Genomic DNA, 22189 nt, shown 5'->3' with positions numbered 1-22189 from the left:
ACTTAAAATGGTTTTGTCTCTTGATAACAATAGACACACAGGTAAAGATATGTGAAGCTGTGCATGGGATTTAGCTACTCATTTCAATATGTGGCTAAATCCCCTCTGCTGCTTTAATGAAACTGTCCCCCTTTTGAAATATATATTTTTAGTACAGCTGTTGAAAGCGGGATGAATACTCAAATTAACATTACTTACAATACTTGACTTAGTGCAGCTTGCTGTTGGCAATTTTCCACTTAAAATGCAATTCATATTTTATATTGTTTTCATATTTTAAACTGTCTTGACTTATTTCCTTTCTTTTACAGGGGAAAAATCTTCAGGTGACTATACCACATTGGCAGTAGGGAGTGAATTTAATGTGTGCTGTGTTGTGGTGTACAACTTTTTCTTTGCCAATTCCTTACAATATGAAAAAAGCTAGTAATACACCAGGGAATAGAGGGGTTAATCTCACAAAAGAATTCAGAATGTTAATGAAAACTGAAAAGGGATGTTAATTTCTCGTTCAAAAAATCTCTTGCCAGAAAACCATAAATTCAAAAAATCTCTTGCCAGAAAACCATAAAGTAGTAGCCATTTTCCTGTCGTCCGGGTCAGATGGAAAGGTGCTGTGTGATTACCAAAAGGGAAATTGAAACCTCATAAAGAAAAAGATTCAGAAATACATAGCCCTTTTTGTAAGAATTAAAATAAATCTGAAACCTTTCCTTGCTGGATATAAAACTTACCGGTAATTAGGATTTACTAGAGATACATAATTTAATATTTTGACTGATCTAAAATTAGAGATCATTTCATAATGAATCTCCTGCTTGAATGTAGTAGCAAATAATTAGCAGTATGAACTCTAGAATAACTTCTCAGCATTCTAGCAGTTCATCAAAGGCATGCTTTATTTTAGACACCTACAAGTAGACCAGCCTTTGTTGGTAGAAGGCTTTTCAGAATAACTGAGGATAGCTTTGATTTTATTTATCGGTTGATTGAGGCAACCAAAATTCTCAACATAATCTTAAGGTTAGTAAAGACCTGAAGAAGAGCGCTATGCAGCTTGAAAGCTTATCTCTTTGGCCACCAGAAGTTGGTCCAATAAAAGATATTACCACAGCCATCTTATCTCTCTCATATCCTGGGACCTATACGTCTAGGGTTCTTACAATACGTGCTTCCCACTTGATCTTACCTGCCATGACTCAGACTTCAAGGTCAGAAGGGACCACTGTGATCATACAGTCTGACTTCCTTCACATTGGAGGCCACAGACCCTCGCCTACTCCTGAAATAGATCCCTAACCTCTGTCTGCAGTCTCTCAAGCATCCACATTTCAGATCCCTCAGAACATTAAAGATCATCCCCAACATCTTAAATTGCACCCAGATGCATACAGGAAGCCAATATAAAATCCCAAGCATATTATGTATTCATGCTGACCTCTCCCACCACAGGAGGCAGGCAGAGCTGTGCTCAGGGCCAGTCCTAGACCAAATGGTACCCCAGGTGAGGAACTCCATTTGTTAAACTGTTGAATACCTTATATTTTCTTGCATTTGTAGCCCATTTCACAACTTTGATGTACGATTTGTATGCATGATTTATCCCTATCATATAAGACAATACATTTGCAGCTAGGATCTATAAATCTGCGAGTTCATCACACCCCAGGCAGTTCCTATGTTCAGCCTCCCTCATCCGCACTGTCTAGAGCAGAGATAGGCAATCTATGGCACATGTGCTGAAGGCGGCACACGAGCTGATTTCCAGTGGCACTCACGCTGCCTGGATCCAGGCCACCGGTCCGCAGGGTTCTGCATTTTAATTTAATTTTAAATGAAGCTTTTTAAAACCTTATTTAGTTTACATATATTATAGACATAGAAAAAGACCTTCTTAAAATCTTAACATGTATTGCTGGCTCGTGAAACCTTAAATCAGAATCAATAAATGAAGACTTGGCACTCCACTTCTGAAAGGTTGCCGACCCCTGGTCTAGAGCATCTGGGTGGAGTCATTATAATAGTTTCTAAAGGGTAATCAAGTATTGGACAGTTCTCACGGTTCACATCTGAAAGTAATGGTTGATGCTTCCTGGACAGTTGTAGCTGCTGGACAGCCCCTTTCCCCCTACACCACCCCATGTCAGGGAACCCAGGAACAACAAAGAGCCAAAAAGCACCCCAAGGCTGAGAGTTAATTTGACAAAAGCTATATTTATTTGTTAACCAACAGCGTAATTACTGTAGCACATTTCCATGGAACTGTTCCATGAGCAAGTTAGGCCTCCTCCTGGGTAGGTTTAATTCATGCATCTCTGTTTTTGCCAAACATTGTAAGTGCCTTGTAATTATTTCTGAACAAAGTTCTTGGTTTTGCCTTTTTAGCTACTGTATGTTTTGTCTTGCATTGTGCAACATAAAGGAGAAGTCACATTAGTGTGTGGAGAAAAAGACTTAATTCCTTAGAGCTTCACTCCTAATAAAAGGTCACTGCACCTTTTTTTCTCCCGGTGGTCTCATATTGTTGTTTTATTTTTTAATGAATCAGGGTTATGATAGGGTAACATCAGGGAGAAGACTTGGATTTGTAAATTTATCTTTGTATCTGAGGTATTTTTAGAGCCTTTATCCATGTAGTATTGGAGCAGTAAATAAAATAACTGAAATTACCATGAGGTTGCCCAAGAGAACTTCATAATGGATTCTGCTCCTCACCTGTATCAGGTTGTCAGAAGATTTGTTTGTAACAGGTTCTCCTCACAGCTCTTCATCTGGGAAGGGACAAGAGCAAAGTAATTGATCTGATTTATCATAATTTGGACAAGAAATGTTAGGGCTGGTTTCCTTCTCCCTCCTGGATTTTTCACTGACTAGTAGACTTCTCAGCTGGAACACAAAGAATAAAAGAAAGGTGTTTTTAAAAGGAATGAGAAATATAAAAGGGATGAGGAACCTCCCTGAATAAGATAATTGCACCTAATTACAAAGGGTGAAATTCACCCCCATGCAGAGAGCCAACTCAAAGCACTGCTGAACCACTTAAAACTTCAGACAAGGAGTTTGGTGGTGCAGAGGCCTTTTCTGCTTCTCTGCACAGGGATAAATTTCTTCCAGATAAAATATTTTTTTTAAATTTCATGAACAAGTTAGAGCCAGACCTCAGAAGCTCTAATAACTTAAACTGCACTCAATCTTAGTAGCCCTATGGGGACAGTCTTTACCGAAGAATGAGGTGTCCTTGAATGTTTCTTCCAGTGTGTTAAGCACAAGTATATTTTTCTCCCTTGTCAGGTATGAGTGCTGTCTGGCTTCACCTACACATTTTTTTTTCTTGAGTTGACATATTGCAGACAATGCAAAGAAAAATCACTTTCTAATTGTTTTACTTGCTTTGTCTTCCTCCATTATTTGAAGCATCTTCCCTGGTAAAGGGCAAATTACAAAATGTTTGGAGGGCTAGTTTGTATTTTAAATAATGCTGCTTATTCAGTTGTAGAAAGCCCTCCCTCTCTTGTTTTCTCATTCACTGGGCAATCCATTTCTCTCCCCTGCCCTACTGCTATTCTATTTCCATCAGAGGTAGGGTGTAAATAGCCGGAGAGCACTAAGTGCAGTGGGGTCCAACCAAGAAGGTTATCGTGTAAATGTGTGGGGAGGGAGCAGCGATGGATTGGGACTGGAATGGACATGGGTTTGGGGGAAACTGAATTATGGGTTGGAGGTGGTGGTCTTATCCATGAATTTAGATGTAGGATGGGAGAATGTTTGGGCTGGTTATTATGTTGCCTTTGAGATAGTACATCTGTCCTAGTGATGACTAGTTTACTGATGGAACACTTCCACTCAGCCATAAAGCTAAAAATTCCTGTGCAATATACAACAATACAAGAAACTGCCTCCTTTATTGATGAACACCATGCAAAGTGACTGTTGGGCATTGATTTCACAGTTCTCTTACAGTCTGAAAATTAAAGAGGAATCTCTGTGCCCTTGTTTTGAAATCTGAGACAAAGTTTGTGGTTTGACTAACTCCACACACATTCCAGGGTAGATTCGGATGTCTTAAGATGTTCTTTGCCTTGAATATGCAGGCAAATATTCAAGCATATATATGCAAAACTTTACAATACATAATAGTTCAGTGAAACCACCTGATGGTATATCAAGCCTCTACAGAATGCTCTAGTAATAGAATACAAGTTCTAAACCTTATTTTGTTACTTCGGAGGAGACCTAATTGTGCTTGGTTTTATCCTGATATATTGTTAAATTTTTTCTACTTTACAAGAACTGGGTCTTCTTTTTCTTCTTCGGGCTCTTAACTTGTTTTCTGCACTGGGACTGACCACTGTGCATTTCACTCAGGTCCCAGTAAGAGAATGTAATAATGGCAAATGTTTACTTGTATTGTTTGCATTTATACTTTATATGTCTCTAGTACCTTCTATATGGGTCTCAGAGTAGTTATCAGGCCACAATACACTCCTGTGTGGAAAGAAAGCATTATGGGCTTTGCAAATAGGTAAATCAAGACACATTGATTGGGTTGCCTAAGGCTACACAAGAAGTCCATGGCAGAGACCAGAATACGACCTCTTGAGTCCCAGTCCTGGGCTATAATTAGATCATCCTTCCTGTTTTCTAGGAAGAATCCTTCCAGTCCTGATAGGTCTGAGGCAATCCTCCTGCCCTTTCCTCCATTTTTTACCACCCAGAATTCTGCCAGATCCACACCACCTATCACTGTCCATTTTTTATTGAACATAAGAAGATCTGAACTGGGGCTGGGTGTTGTGACTTACATTTATAAACCTTTTTTCCGAGTCATGTAGTTACTACCAGTCCTAGCTGGCTGTTCAAAGCAAAGGAAAAAACAAAAGCATTAAGTCTGCTGCTACTCCTCAGCCTAACCTCTTCTATCTTCCTATCTACCCTGAACATCATATGGTGCAGTTCTCTTTTAAATTGTTTGTAACTCACCTAACTTTTACAATATCCTTTACCCAAGAATGTGACTGCTACTTTTCCTTCATCTCACTTGCCTTTCCCCAGTACATATCTTCGCATCCAGGCCTCCTCCCTGCCCAGATAAAAAACACAAGCTACCATGCAATACCATTCAAACTGCTGAGTAACTGATGTGAGACAAAAACTCCAAGAAGTGTAATAATACAAAAAGGTTACAGTGAAGTGGGATCAACTTGTTTAGCATAAAGAAAATGTTCTGTAATCTCACACTCATGACTGGAACTAGGTGAACTATTCACAGGGAACTACATTTTATTAGACTGAAATAGGAGCTAATTTATCTCTGAACTGACTTTGCTTTTTAAGTATTTGTTCATTTTTTAAATTATTCATTGACAAGAAAATACTTCCGTCTGTGGATTGGTTGTGAGCTCTACCATGTGTATTCATTACTATATTTGTAACTTTGTGATTGGTTACCTAATCTGCATAGAATTCAACTTCCAAATTAGGTTATTCCCAAACCCACACAGAGCTTTCAAGATAGCTATACAAGTATATCCATTGTGAATACTCATACAAATACATATTTGTGTACATAACTGAAACATTTTGCCTTTCCACAAATATTTGCTCCTCCAAATGTCACAGAAAGTAAATCACAGGGATTATGAATCCAATCAAAGTAAATGAAGTTTTTATTCAAATAAATGTTGGAATATACTTTTTTGCAGTATGTCTATCTGTACTAATGATTTATCATTTGTGAAACAAGTAGTTAACAGAAGAGAAAACTGATAGCTCTGTAGAGAGTCAAAAGTAAATCTAGGTCTAAAATGCAATATAGTTTTAAAAAAAATTCTGCCCCTTGCCTGTTTCTATAATGTTACTGTTCTGCTATGTTTCTTTATGGCCTTGTACTTAAAATATCATCATTGCAGTACTATAATACTTAAAATATAACCGCATATATTGGCATAATTTATATCTATGGCTTAAAATAATTAGGTTTTTTCTCTGAAATGTAATGTTCATTTGTTCAACAGCTTGTGTGAATTGAAGGATTTACTGTTAAAATAAACGGCAGAATTATACTCTCAATTTAGTTATTATCCCATAAGTAATATAAACAACCTGAAGAACTTGTGCCAAATAGTAGAATAAACTACCTTATCAATGTCCATTTTATAATATCAGGTTTCACATGAAATTTAAGCACTAGTAATGCCATATGCAGCATGTATAGTAGCTGTGCAAATCTGCATCCATATACAGCACTAACAAATGGCACCAGAGTAAATGTTTAAGTTAACAGATTTGATAGCTATTTAAATTGTGATCCAGTTATAGTTGAATATAAGCATGTAAACAGCTAAAAATATAGCCTCAGACTATCCATTTTCAAATCTAGTTATGCTTATAGGAGCAACTGCAATTAGGTATGTCTGGAATCACAGGAAATTAATTAAAGTGTAAGTTCTAGTTGTTGACCTTAAATTTCAGAAAGCTATACAAGTTTAAAAGCTTTTTTAGAATTTGCATTGCCCAGAAGATTTAATTTGCTTTTGTTGCTATGCCAAATAATTTTTCATCCAGCAGTAATATCATCTAAATTGATTGACTACCCAAAGTTATATATTTACATTATGCATATAAATGCTTTCACTACTTTGCAATCATGGAAGGAAATATCAAGGATTTGATTTACATCTTAAAATTGCACAATGCAGCTGTCATCTTAGTTAGACATAACAAGGGTGTGTAAGTTAAAGGGGAGACAGAAGACTCACTCATTAACAAAGATCATGAATATGGTCCAAATGCTATTTTTTCTTGTGAGAGAGAGAGCACACATTTTTCTTTCCCTCTGATCTTCTCAGCAGCAGAACTGGTGTATTGGCAGCACAATACTGAGCACCAAGAATCTCTGGAATTCATGGGTGAAATCCTGGCCTCATTGAAGACAATGGGCAAAACTTCTATTGAGTTTCATGGAGCCAGGATTGACTCTATAAGTCTGTGTGAACTAGGTTTGGTTGCTGACAGTATATTTAAATAGAGATATGAAGTACTGTTTTACCCCTTTTTGATTATAAGGACATTATAGCAATTTTAACATAGATTGAAAAGCTTGTGACAAATATCTCCAGTAGCCGGCGATGTGGCACTAGATGGAGAGGGTGCTGAGTTTCTACAGATAATTCTTTTCCAGGTCTCTGGATGGTGGGTCTTGCCCACATGCTCAGGGTCTAACTGACCACCATATTTGGCATCAGGAAGGAATTTTCCCCCAGATCAAATTGGCAGAGACCCTGGGAGAGGGAGGGTTCACCTTCCTTTGCAGCATGGGACATGAGTCACTTGCAGGCTTCAGCTAGTGTAAATGATGGATTCTCTATAACTTGAAGTCTTTAAATCGTGTTTTGAGACTTCAGTAACTCAGCTGGAGGTTACAGGTCTATTACAAGAGTGGGTGGGTGAGGTTCTGTCACTTGAAATATACAAGGAAGTCATATTAGATTATCATGATGGTTCTTTCTCTCCTTAAAGTCCATGAGGCTATGAGAAAGTGTAGCGATGTGGCGACTCACCGGCATGGTGCCTCCTGCTGGTCATCCAGGGAATTAGCTTTTCCAGCCTTGGAGCGCCCTCTGCCGGCCAGTATCCCACTTGTTTCAGGCCCCCATGTCCCTCCTGGACCCCAGTGCCCCTTTGCCTTGGGTGTTGCACCCTGGCAGTACCCCCACTCTCTGGGTCTCCCCACCCAGGGGAACCTCTAACCCTCTACCCCCACCTCACTTCAGTGGCTACTGCCAGTCACCATCTAGCCCCTGCTCACTAGGGCAGGCTGCAGTCTATACCACTCATCATCAGCAAGGGGGGGTTGGACCTGCTGCCTTTGCCTACCCTGGGCTGCACCTCCGTAACCCCAGTACCTTTCCTGGCCTTTACCAAGGCCTGCAGCCTGGGGGGTTTCCAACCTGGAGCTCCCAAGCTCCTCTGGCCTATCCCAAGCCCTGCTCCACTCTAGGTGCCCTGCTGAGGTCCCAAGCAGCTAGGCCCATCTCTCTCCACAGCTAGAGAGAGATTGCCTGAGCTCCTGGCCCAAAGCCTTTTATAGGGCCAACTGTGGCCTGATTGGGGCGTGGCCCCAGCTGTGGCTGCCTCCCCCATCAGCCTAGTCTTTGGCTCACAACCCCAGTCCTCTCCCAGGGCTGGCTGTAACCCTTTCAGGGCCAGAGCGGGTGACCACATCGCTACAGAAAGCCTTACACAGCACTTGGTATCAAATGGGGGAGGGTTAGTAAGAGCTGGGTGAACAGACTTTGAAAGCAAAAAAAAAAACTAAAGTACTTATGCTGTTAGGCACCCAGAAGACTATCTTGTTGAGGAACAGTAGAACTGACAACTTATAGGAGGGAGAGAATACAAGGTATCTCTTCTCCTCAGCCAAGTAACACCTCAGCCTCTCTTTCCCCATTAGGGTGAATAGACATCCCGATAAAATCAGGACCATCCCAATATTCAGTCATTTGTCCCACGTCCTGACGGAAGTATGGTCGAGATGCCATTTGTCCCAATATTCTGGCTCGGGGCTTTTCTTTTTTTGCTTCGGCGGCACTCCGGACCTGCCCCCCCCCCATGTGTCCCGATATTTTGTTCGTGTAATCTGGTCACTCTGTTCCCCACTATTGCAGACTTTTGCAAAGGGAGGGGTCGCTGGGAAGCATCATGGGAACAAAAATGGAGAAAACACTGGATTTTGTAAAATCAGCAAGGACGGTGGGACAGACCGTGGAAACAGATGTGTGATTTTTAGTGACATATGATCATGCTATGAAATAGGATATTGCACAGAAACTGCTTCATTGAATTTTATGATGACTACTAACGGGAAATGGGCAACAGAGATGGCAAAAGAAAACGAGCATCCTTCATGTTGAAGAGGAGTTTATTTGTGCCTTACTCATTAGAGGAGTCATTCCAGGGCAGCTTCTGTCCATACAGATTACCCCTTTCATGATGTCAAAGTGAGAAGGACCTGGGATTATTTGTCCTACAAATGGCAGTTGTATAGCTGCACAAATATGAGTCACTTAATCATAGCTTCTTTGATTTTGGATCACAGAGATTTACAGCTTGGAGTTTAGGTTTTGAATAAACACCAAAAATCTCAAAAAGAAAAGCTTTTAAAATGGCCATTTTTACATGGCTTCCACCTGAAATCATAACCTTTCCTGGATCCATCCTTTGCTCTCCATTTTCAGGCTCTTGTCCTCAGCTAACTTGGAAATCCCTCCGTTTATGTAATCTTCTGGGGTGGATTGAGGACAGTGGCTACTGCTTCCTCTTACGAACATCAGGAAGTCTTTGTGGTAAACTTGGGAGGGAGAGGGCGATAATTATTGCTGCAGCATTTTGTACAGACTGGAGAATCAGCAAAGCTGGTAGAGAAGAGGTTACAGTTGAGGAAAATGTCAGTTGTTTTGAACCTTTTTCTGGTGATATGTTCAATAAATTTGCACTTTGTCACAGAATCCACTGTCTATTGCTTCTTCTTGTGTGGTAATGTTAATGCACTCTTAAGCCCTGGTGCTTCAAAGGGCTCTGCATGGGCAGGACTGTGGCCTTATCTTGTGAGCGTCCTTTCACTCTGACTCTGAAAAATGTTTAGTTGCAGGTTTTGCTTCTTAGACTTCAGAATCTTAACCAGACCAGAAATGCATGATGCTTTCTGTTTAGTCAGGCAGGTTAGCTTTTGTAATTCCGACAAGGCCAATAGTGTATAAGACACAGTCCTCCTGCTTTCAAAAATGCAAGAAATTCACTTAAATATGAGCATTTGGTTAATACTGTTTTCAGAGAGAAATAGATTTGAAGCAGAAAAAAAGCATTGTACATCTCCAGGTTGTGCTCAATCCCCTAGGCAATAATTTCAAGCAGACCAGGCTGTTTTTGAAGTGACTGCTTTCACCCTTCTTTATTATAGCTAGTACTACTACCCCTGCTGCTGTGGTTGCTGCTCCTCCCCCCAGCAAAACAAATAAACATCTTGTCAGTTCTTCCTCTAGCTTCTTTTAACAAGTATGGGTGATGAGTTAGCTAGTACATTAAAAAGTTAAAGCTTCTTTTATTGAGGCAAGCAATTCCAAATCAAATAATCCAGTTCACAGATCTAGGTAAGAGCACGTAATGGACATGTATTTTAGAATTGCTGTTAAAGCTATTAAAAAGATTTACTAGGGAAGGAATGGATCCAAAAACCCTAAAGGAAGGAATATGTTGTTTGTGTCAGTGTTACAAATGGACTCACTTAATACTAAGATCTTCTCTCCCTTTAAAAAAGAAATTGAAATAAATGTGAAAAATATTATTTAACATTTTTAGTAAGAAGCTATCCTTTTACCCCATAAACTACAAATAAATTAACTATTATTTTACTACAGTGTTTATTCTGTCTCTACATTTTACGAGCAGAATTATTAAGTATAAAGAAATATACAGTACAGTTGTATGTGGCTATAGGATAAAGCTAAAGTAAAATAATTTTAATATATATTATTTCTATTGGGGTAGCCCAGGATTAAGGCCCCAATCCAGCAAATACTTATGCATGTGCTTAAATTTATGCACATGAGTAGTCTTGTTGAATAATTTGTATGTGTACAGGTAGCACATGCATAAGTATTTACAGGATAGAGGCCTAAGCTTTTCCCAGAGTGTTTTAGAAACAATCACCTTTATTCTAAATTTCTGCTTAGGATGAAAGTTTTAAAACATTTGAAAAAAAGTTTTACAGTTTAGGACTGCTTTCTATGTAAATACTAGTCTACAATTTCTTTCAATTATTAGTGAATTTTTAAAAGGTTTCTTTTTACAACAAATGGAGCCCATCACTTTTGAATTTAAACTTTGAGGTATAAATGATCAAGGCTTAAACATACTAATATTAGTATAAATCCTACATGTTTGTGTGTGCTAAGATTTTTTTTTCAGTTTTGATTTCTTGGCTAGTGTAATGTAACAACTTACAACATTCCGTTGCTGTTATTACTGTTGGACTTTGTGCGATGCCATTGAAGCATTTTCAGCTATTAACCTTCCCAAGGGTTCTTTTCAGACAAAATGTTATGCATCAACTCTCATATGAGTGTAAACCTCTAGAACAGCAGTCTGTACTTTGCCAACTTGGCAGCAAGTTCTCTCACTAATAAAAGAGGTTACCTCAGATGGAGATCCCACATGTGCCTGAACTGCTTTTGTTAGAACTATGGAGCGATCCAACGTTTCCTTCTAAATGCATTCAAAAGAGGTGGGTTTGCCTTCATAATTGCCCAAAGAAATTATATTACATCACTGGAAATTTGTCTCCCAGAGTGAAGAAAATGCTTAGATTTGGTCGTGCAAACAGCTTCGGAAACACTGATAGGCAAAACTAAGAATGCCTTTTGCTGAAATGTGAAAACCGTTTTTGATCCTGCTGAATCCAGTTAAGATGGAAAAGAAAATTGCTGTTTAATATCATTTAATTAAAATTGTACTATTATTTGAATCTGATCGTGTCTAATCAGAATAAGAAGCCATATTTGTATGTTGGAGCACGGCAGGTCCAGTACCTATCTAAAACACTAATGTATACTATGTGTGAAGAAAATAAGTAAAAAGATAAACGTGCTTGTTTTGTCTTTTGCTTAGGAATTGCAGCAATATTTGATTATAATAATGTCTGGGTGATTCTTTGAAGCAGGCGTTATTTAATGCACCGGGCTGATGTTACATGAGTTATAATGGCAATCTGTAGATTGCCTCACACAATGCTATTCTGAACTGAGATTACTAACATTTGTGTCTGTGGTGTTTTATACGGGATAGTAATTGAAAAAATCTAACAAGAAATTATGTTCTTCCACCTCTGAAATTCCCTGGATGTGGAACTTGGCTAGGCTACTCGAGTGAGCATCTTTGCAGCTCTACAGTTTTAAAAACGAGCTATTATGGAAGAGTGCGCATTTTGGTTTTAGATGATCACTAACTCTACAAAGTCCCCTTATTGTGTAGGAAGTAGCCAAAGACTTCTAAGTGCAATCAAACTGTGAACAAAAGCACAGTATATCCAACGCTCAAACTGGGAAAAGATGTCATTATGATCCCCCTTAACCCCCATCCCACATACACGCTTTTAAAACAAAGGGTGGGGGGATGGGGAATAATGTATACTCTAGCGTCTTTTTCCTTTTCTCTATTGGCAGCTTTGAGAAGTGGGTGTAACCCCATTTGGAGCACGCATGAGATTAACACAGTGAGTTATGCTGACCACCTTTGTCCAGAACTTGTAAATACTGGCATATATGTTTGCAGTCTTAAATCATAATCTTCTTATTATTCATAAGGCTGATGTGCTGCAAGTATTGCTGCTGAAACCTCTGCATTACGTGTCAAAATACGAGCAGAAGAACGGTGACTTCATTAAAATATTGATAGCTGCATTTTATATTGTTCACCTCTGTGTTAAATGTCCAAATGTGACTATTAGGACCCTGATCTAACTTCCAATAGAATCTCGTGATGATTTTAATTGGAGTTGGATCAGACACTAAAAATAAGAAATTGCATGGTAGGTTCATTTCACAGTGGTAAAACACATTAGAATATGCTACTTCAGATTTCTGAAAACAGGGGCTGATTCAAAGACCATTGAAAGACTCCTATGAACTTCCATGAACTTTGGATCAAGCCCATGATTAGCAGTTTATTTTTTACACAACAAGAAAGAGGTGTAAATTGTAAAAGTGCTGGCTATCTGAGTACTATGAACTATGAAAAAGTTACTTTTAAAGCTGTATTTCTCCTTTTTTTAATAATACCTATGAAAGTAGTGTTAATAAGAATAAATATCAGGAACAGTCTATAATAATGAATAAGATATATCAATAAACCTTAAAATCCCTTTTATATAGAAATTGGAAAGCCAAAAGTGGCTTTTAAAATCCTTAACTTTACATGCTGTTATAAATTGTATTTTTTAGGTTCCAAATTCAAAGAGGGAAAACTGATCCAACCAGTTACAAGAGCTTGGGGGACAGTTTTAGGACTATTTTCCGGACTGAAGGGTAAGAATACATATGTTATATTTGTCAATTTTATGTGACTGTTTCTAATCACCCAGCTTTCCAGACGTTAGAACACTGCTTTTAAATTAACCCTTTCTCCTGTGGTCAGAATTTGTCAAACATTTTATTTGACATAACACAATCTGAAATGTCTTACACGTCATTTAGATGCAGAGTGCTTAATTATGCTCTTTGTTATACCAGTATGGACTGATTGACTTCAATAGTGTAACACAGGTGTGACTGATTTGGCCTAGAATCTATGCCATTAAAATCCTCTCGATTTAATATATAATAACACCAGTTCATTGCAGCACCAATTTCTGAACTCTGATTAACTGGCATTTCAGAGGCATGCATCCGACGAAGTGGGTATTCACCCACAAAAGCTCATGCTCCAATACGTCTGTTAGTCTATTAGGTGCCACAGGACTCTTTGCTGCTTTTACAGATCCAGACTAACACGGCTACCCCTCTGATACTTGGCATTTCAAGTTAGCCACGATGGATAGCCAGCAGTTGCCCTAACTAATGCTTCACAGGAGCAGCTTCTTGGTTCTGTGGAGCATCTAAGATCTTCTCTAGGGCTCCTCCCCCCGATCCAAAAGAACACTTAAGCATGTGCTTAATTTTAAATACATGAGCAGTCTCACTGATACCAGTGAGTGCGGTGGGATTACTCACAAGTTTAAAGTTAAGCACATTAGCCGCAGGACCTCTGCATGACTGATGCTCGCCTATAATAGAGGGGACTCAAATTAGCCAAATCCCGTTTTTATGCAGCTTGCAGGCTTACCCCCAAGAACTTTGAAAATACAGTAGAAACATGATTTTACAATCTATGGATTTTCAATTTGTGACTTTACTATGGATGAAATAGAATTGTGCTTTTACGTAAGTACAGAGTAGCAGAACTAGTTGTTTTCAATTATTAAGTGAAGAAATCTTTACAAATGTTTCCATTAAGTTTGTGAGCTAGAAGACTGCAAATCCCTCTGCAGTGATTATGTTGCTTTCAGTTACTTTTTGATTCCTGTTGAAGAACTACTGTGCTTCACACCTATAAGGCATATGACATTTTAAAAAACATACAAGAGTTTGCAAAAATAACAGGATTTCTGTTTTTTTCTGATTTGTGTGGGTATTATTTATCCCTTCTGAAAGGAAAATGAATAATATATAATTCCTTCATCTAGTTGTTTTAAAAAAGTATAAATCAGGTATAAATCACCAGTAATTCAGTATTTTGAATTCAGTGGGCATTTGGGTGTGATATGAATGCAGGACTGGAGGCTTGATGTCTTTTCGGTCTGATCCAAAGCCTACTGAAGTCAATGGAAGTCTTTCTTGACTTTAGTGGGACAACTGACAGCGTGTAAAATTAATCACATGTCTGAGTCTCTGGAGGTTCAGGGACTAAGTGAATAGAATATTTCCTATTTAGCTAATTTTTGAGCCCTTTTTTTAACTCTTCTATCATTGGGTAGTTTTGTCCAGTCGAGGGGTGTAAAGTAACAGAGACAACATGAACTTGAATATACTATTGAAGGTACAAATCCTTCACCCTGTTCTGTTTTTATTAAGAAAGGGAATAAATAATTTTCATTTCAATTAAGTTACATTAAAAAGGTAGACTTTTTCCCCCAGATATATATAACCTACCGTAAATTTCAAGTAAACAGCCCTTTTTAATATTCTTTAGAATGAGGTCTTATATATATATATATCTTTGTGGAGTTTCTCTTCAGCAGTAAGACTCAGACATGTTTGTTGTTGAAGAGTTTTTGTCACATAAATATTGTACTTTTCAATCATTTCTCAAAGACACAAAGACTACTTATACCATTAATACAACTCAGTTAATGCTGATATTATTGCCATTTGCAAGGAAATGTGTGGTAAATTACCTCAGTCAGATTATATACCATACCTGTGATGCAGCTTGCCTTCAAAAACAAATTTACAAAATCTCTAGTTCTTGATATGAAATAGAAGGACAATAACCTGCAAAATGGATCTGCTCCTAGTCTTTCTCTCATCAGCAACATCACAGATAACTGACCGTAACACTTACATCCCTAATATGGCTTCCACAGCCTTTTGCTACCAAGCATTTTCTTCTTTGTTGCATGTCCTTTGGTGAGCTTAACTGATAAACAATAAGGGAAAACCTTGATAGTGGTATTATCTCAAGAGAACTGATTAGGGATCTGAGTTCTGTGGTGTTAACAAGAAGGAAATGTGGAGAATTTTTCTAATTTTGAAAGTGTTTTGACCTCAATCTGGAGTCAGAGCAGAATATTTCTGATGTTTTCAAGTGTTAATGTTCAAACCTGTGGGCAAAAGTAGAGGATGAGCACTGTACAGGGAAAGGTTCTAAATTAAGATTATAATCTACTAGTGCATTACACAGAGTTTCTAGTGGGATCCAGCTAAAACTATGAGAGAAATTCTTGCCATCAGTGAAACACTGATTACATTCATCTCTAATACTTTGGCAGAAACAAAAGGTGATTTTCAGAGGCAGAAAAATGAAATTTCTTTATGAATTTCACCTGATTCTTTTTCTGACCATAAAGAAGCTAATAACAAAATCTGAAAATGACCCAGGCAAGATTGTGGGATTTATTGTTTTACAGGGATGGAACATTTTCTATAGTGTGGGCTTCTTCATCCAACATCAAGCATGTATGTGTTCTTGTCAACCTATTGTTTGCTTGAAAAAGGACGTTTTGTGTTTCCCTTCTAGTATTCCCTGGTAAGGTTGGAGATGTTATTTTGTAATTCCTCTGCTGTGTCATAGAACAACTGGTATTGTTCGGCGCTGTTCCTCACAAAGAGTTGCTACCTTGGAACACTTAGGGCTGGTCTATACTGAGAGGGGGATCGATCTAAGATACACAACTTCAGCTACAAGGATAGCATAGCTGAAGTTGGCATATCTTAGATTGACTTACCCCCCGTCCTCATGGCACGGGATCGATGGCTGCAGCTCCCTCGTTGACTCTGCTTCCGCCTGTTGCTCTGGTGGAGTTCTGGAGTTGAAGGGCAGTGCGTTCAGGGATCAATTTATTATGTCTAGACAAGATACAATAAATCAATCCCCGGTAGATTGATTGCTACCCACCGATCCGTCGGGTAGTGAAGACGTACCCTTAAACTGTTTTGACTTATGGTTGTGTTGTAGCTGAAGTACAAATATCTCTAATGTAGACAGGCCTTTAAAATGGCATTGAAGACTCAAAGACATAAAGTCTGTCCCTTGGTGCCTTTGTCCCATCTTATGTGATTAGACAAACAAGGAGTTTTACCATTGACTTCAGCTGAATCAGGATTTCATCCTGAGTGTTCAACAGTAGAACTGGGTGAATTTTTTCAGCTGACAGTTTTTTTTGTGAAAAATTCAGACTCAGATTGACTGAAACATTTCATGAATTCATGTCAATTTCACTGAGTTGTTTCATTTAAAAAAATCTAAAAATGATAAAATAAGATTGAGAAAAATCAAAACGATGATGATTTTTGTGTTTCTTAATTTATTTCAGGGGTTTTTTTTAAGTTAAAGCTCAGCCTCAGAGGGTCAAACAAAACATTTCATTTGATCTAAAACAAAAATATTCTCTACTTTCCAGTTTGTTGGAAATTTTGAAATGTTTTCCTGTTGAGTCAACCCAAAATGATTTGGAGGGAAGGAGAATGGATGGGTTGCCAACAAACCAAAAAAAATCATTTATTCACACAGCTCTGTTCAACTATTAGTCTACTAGCCTGTCTCCATTAGGGATTTTTGCACTGGACATACACTGGTGCAAAAAAAAACCCTAATGTACACAGATCATAAGAAGTAACAGTTTAAGTGCCCCAAAGAAGAAGCTATTTCTGAGGGATGAAAATGAATACTATCAGTTGTTCTATGGCACTGATGTAAGGAAGAGGATATGGAGGGAGCAAATTTATAGTGTACGAAAAAGTAACTGAAGCAGCAGCATGTACAAAAAATAAATGTACTGCCCTGTGGCAGAGGCTCTTTATAGTAGTTAATGAACTTCCTAAACTGTAAAGTAATTACTCAGTTTTTCCAGGGGCGTGGAGGGAGGCAGGAGGTCACATGGTGACAGTCATCTATCCATGAGTACCAGCTTAAAGGGGAAGAGACTGAGAGAAGAAGGTGTAGAAAAGACAGTTTGATAGACACAGTCAGCGATTTTGGCTTAAAATAAACAGATGTCAACAAATAACCCAGAAAAAAAAAATATGAAATAGGAGCTACTCTACCAGTCCCAAATCGGGAGGCAACTGCCCAAAGAGGAGTTATGAGAGTACTTGCTCAGCATGAGGGACAGAAATCATAAAGAGGAGACAGAGAGAGATTCATTCCAGAGTAAAATATTTGAGTTCATCCAGGGAGAAATTCACTTCTGTGAAGTAGGCCAACGAAAAGCTAAGGTACCACTTAAATCCCATGTGGAACCTATTCTGAAGACTTAAGTGGGGCTCAAATGGTGCTTGGGCCTTATGCCGGCCGTCTGCACAGGAGCAAATTTCACCCATGGTAAGACAGTGGCTCAGCCAAGTTTAGTTGCACTGATCTGAACTCCCCAGTTGTTTTGTTCTAATCATTAAACCATGTGATCTCCTGGCCTTATATTCTTGCCATATAAGGCTGTTCTGACTGAATAATCACTGAGCTGAGATTTTAGAGAAAATGGTATCCTGCCATATATAATTGAAATAGATGTTGAAATATGTGGTCACAAAATCTTGACCAGATGCCGTAGTATGCAGCTGATTTTTTTTCTGGCTAATAAATACTGTGTTGACAGTACTTCCCATCTGGCCTATCTCATAAAAAAGAAGCTGTCTACATAAATAAAATATAAATTACCGGTTTGTATAGTCTTTAAGGGTTTTCCTTGGTTTCAATACAGGTTTCGTTTGTGGATTAGTAGGATCAAACAGCAAAAGACTAAGGGATAGAATTCTCTGCTTGTGTAAATTGGTGCTGTTCAATTGAGAATTTGGCCCTGAGTGTGTATTTTTAAAAATGGCAGAGAACACCCGCAAAAAATGGTTTGGGGGTGCAGGTGAAACTATGCTTAGTTCATTGCACATTTCTTTGTAAGTCTAAAAAAATTAAAATACCATAAAGTTAAAAGATATGTTGTGGCATGGTTTAATTTTTTGTTTAAATGTCATTTTAATTGTTTCATATGCTAAATTTCATGATGTTTTGTTTCCGAAATAATAGTAAATACTGCCAGATTTTTTTCTTAGGTAATGTTTTTACTTGCATTAACCAATAAGTAATTAAAAACTCATGCAAATGAATGTTTGTAACTGGCTGACATTTAAAGGCATGTACTATATTTTTCTATCGTCTCCTAAAGTGTATGAAGTCCAAAGTTTTCTAATTAAGACACATGAGATTTTTTTTTTCTGAAATAAGAATTAATTGGAACTTCAAACAGTGAGTGTTGTGAAAGGTATTATCTTGCTTTATGCAATGCAAGCTACCCATTCAAAAAAATCCCATATCTTGGCTAGCCAGTTCTTCTCATTGTATTTATAGAACCTCTTTTATTGCATCTCGCACTGATCTGACATTGCCAGTGTTGGGTGCAGTTTCTTCAGCTGCTCAATCTGCATGCCTTTTACCAATCCCCCTTATTTTCAATGACTTTTAAAAAAGTAAATGTGACAAACTTTAGTAGCCAAAGCCTGTGAGTCATTCTACCTGTCTTTTTCTCTTCTGTATTCCAGCCATTGTCCTTAACAGTGCTTATTACTGCTTTTCAGTTTTGCTCGTATTACGGAAGGCCTTTCTTTCCAGTACTCTTTGACAATGTAACTGCACATAAGATAGGTAAACATAGTGGATAAACCAAAAGTGGAACAGGGAATAACAGGGTAAACAAAATGTTGTTACTAAGGGCCTGCTTCTACAAATGTTTTCTTCTGACCACAGTGCTTGCATCCTCAGTACTTATTTAAACCAGTGGGACTGCACAAGTAATTCTTACCGTGAGCTAGAGTGGCACAGCCCTTACTTGCCTGTGCAGAGGATTAAGGGAGAGTAAGCTCCTCCTACTGCCCTGCTCACTTGGCTGTGCTCAGATTGTGACACTGGAGATAGGAAGGAGAGCAGGGGATCCTCACCCAGCACTCCCCACATCCCTAACACCTCACCAGTTGCTGGCCAGTGTAGGTGTCTGTGCCCATAGGGGCAAGTAAGCTGTACCATGTAAAAGAGATTAAATAAGTTTGCCCTGGGAAGGGAGTAACCGTGTGATCTGCTCCTGAGGCAATGTGCAGCTGCATACCATCTCATACTCAGGACAGATTCAAAGGTTACGATCTACTCTGTGTCAAGAGTTTGTGTTTTCAGGGTCAGTCCCTAAAATGCTGCTCAGCATTCTGAATATGTGTTTACATCTTTATTTACTGCCATGCCTGTTTAATGAAAGTTACCCTTGCTATGCCACATCATAACAGAAATGTCATGGTTGCACAGAACACTACCTCATCATAAACATTCTCCATGGTCTCTTTAACCATTCACTTTTCATCATTCCATCCTTTTTCTCAAATAGAAGGAAGAGTCAGAGCAGCAGAAAAAGCATTTCAAATTTAGTCATTTCCAGAACATTGTCACAGCTGATGGCCTTCAAGACTCTTTCCATCCACTAAATAGTCTGACAACTACAAAAGTGAAAATAAAAAAATCTATGAGAGGCCCTCTAGGTGGAAATAAATTGTCCCCATGGGGAATTAAAATCTTCAAAGTAGGATCCATCCCTTGAACTTTTTTTCTTGTCTTACAAGAAAACGAGAGCCACAAAACATAAAATTTAATTGAGATTTACTAAAGTAGGTCTCCGTCTGACAGAGCATTAAAGGTCACATAGCTTTCTATTAAAGAGACGCTGGCGTATTAACATCAGAGCTTTTGCTAACTGCTGCCTGTTGCCACAGCTTCTTGAATCCTATCATGCCGTGAACAACTTTCTGTTTAGCTACTCTAATTAATAGATGTACATTTGGATTTCTCAGTTCGGGTTAGTTTCAGAGTTGGTGTGTATATTGACAGTTCTTTGACAGCAGAAGTAAAACGACCATGAGTATATCTGTTTATTGAGGACTGACAGGTTTATAGCCAACATAAAAATAATCTGATGTTTAATGGGGCAAATGTTTGGACAGCAGATTAACTGAAACTGCTGAGCAGAAAAAAAAATTCATTATTTTCAGACTCCAGATAGGAGGTTAGATCAAATTATGTGAACTTTTTTTGGTCACTGTCTTCCTCACCAGTGCATCCATCTATGTTATTGATAGTGACTTTGATTTGAATATGAAATGTAAGAATAAACCAACAATCTATTAGAATATATATGTTATATTTATTTTAAACACGTGGGATTATGTCTTATATTAAACATTGGAATTCATACTCATCTGCACTGTCTTAATTTTGAGTTAAAAGCATTATAACAATTATAGATGCTATTGTTTAAGGTCTGTGAGCAACAACATTATAATAAACTTGGATTTTCATAGGCTTGTAACTTTATCAGTAAATATTGTTCTGGGCTATAACTGGCCAGCTCTCGATTGAGGAATCTGTTACTTTAGTGGGTTGATTTGTTTCAAGAGAGCAAAGTAGAATTTTATGGGTTCCCAATTTAAATGTAAAAAATTAAAATTTGACATGCAGTTTAGTCTTCTCTTGAATCTGGATACTCTTTGGAGATTACAAAATGAAATTTTTTCTCTTAGTCTATTTAAGACTTTGTTTACCTGGTGGAGACATTAGATGTTGAATCTATTTGGTTAAGGAATACTTTCTGAATCTGGTTTTAGTTTCATTAAGCTTTGATCCATATTTATTGTTGGTCCGCCCCACTGACTTCAGTAGAGTTACACTAGGGCTAAGATTAGAGTTGTTGTTTTTTTTAAATGACTTGGGGGAGAGTGAATAGAACTAAAGTTTGCTTAGGGTTCAGTTGTCTTTTTTACCAAAACGAATGATAACTTAGATATGTTACTCTTGTAAAAGATGATAGCTTCTTGCAAAGTTGACTTATTGCATATTTGTATGTTTGGTAGCTCATTTTAGAAGTGTATTTATATACAGTATGTTGAGTGAGACAGTTTTTGCCTACATTACACACAGAGGAACATGAATGCAACTGGCCTGGTCTACAATACAAACTTTTGCTGGTATAGTTATGCTGGTCAGGGCTGCGAAGAGGTGTGATCTCTAACTGACATACTGGCAAAAGCCTGCCATATAGATGACAGTTATGCTGGCTAGTATAAGATGGATCCATACTAGGAGTCAGGGCCGATGCAAGGATATTTTGCATCCTAGGCGAAACTTCCATCTTGCACCTCCCCCCTCCCCCCAAAATCATGTACATTATACACAATACACGGTCACAGAGTAACATGTTATAATTTAGAATTTACTTTTCTGCGCTTTAAGTTTAGCAAATTTAGAAACAAGTTCCTCCAAGTCAATGCTGTGAGCAATGTCATGTTCTAGTGACAAGGTAGATAGCCCAACAAGTCTTTGTTGCAACATTGATGTTCGCATGTATGTTTTTATCAAGTTGAGCTTCGAGAAGCTTCACTCACCACTGGCCACAGAAACTGGGAGAGTCAAGAGGATGCAAAGAGCAATAACTGTGTTAGGGACACTATCTGTCAGCTGGGGGTCAGGCGTGCGCGAGGATGGTGTCAGAAGGTTTCCGCTCGAGAGGACTGGGCTCGGAGCTGGGGTCAGGGCTGTGGGGGGATGGGGTCGAGGGGGTTTCCAGCTCAGAGGGACTGGGCTCGAACTGGGTGTCAGGGCTGTGGGGGGGATGGGGTCGAGGGGGTTTCCAGCTCAGAGGGACTGGGCTCGGAGCTGGGGTCGGGCTGTGGGGGGGATGGGTCAGGGGTTCCAGCTCAGAGGGCTGGGCTCGGAGCTGGGGTCAGGGCTGTGAGGGGGATGGGGTCGAGGGGTTTCCAGCTCAGAGGGACTAGGCTCGGAGCTGGGGGTCAGGGCTGTGGGGGATGGAGTCGAGGGGGTTCCAGCTCAGAGGGACTGGGCTCGAGCTGGGGGTCAG

At 38.8% G+C, this 22189-nt stretch overlaps 1 protein-coding gene across 5 annotated transcripts in view; it reads left to right on the top strand.

Moving 5' to 3' along the window:
* Positions 1–22189, top strand: part of SLC25A21 (solute carrier family 25 member 21) — a 387007-nt gene that overhangs the window by 281037 nt on the left and 83781 nt on the right. For all 5 annotated transcript variants that reach the window (XM_032789984.2, XM_032789983.2, XM_032789978.2 and 2 more), the window contains one exon: positions 12996–13079. In XM_032789984.2, coding sequence (XP_032645875.1) covers positions 12996–13079 — 84 coding nt within the window. The remainder of the gene's footprint in view (positions 1–12995; positions 13080–22189) is intronic.

The sequence above is a fragment of the Chelonoidis abingdonii genome, chromosome 4 (assembly GCF_003597395.2).
Source record: "Chelonoidis abingdonii isolate Lonesome George chromosome 4, CheloAbing_2.0, whole genome shotgun sequence".
Classification (NCBI taxonomy): Eukaryota; Metazoa; Chordata; order Testudines; family Testudinidae; genus Chelonoidis; species Chelonoidis abingdonii.
This window is presented reverse-complemented; position numbering and strand designations above follow the sequence as displayed.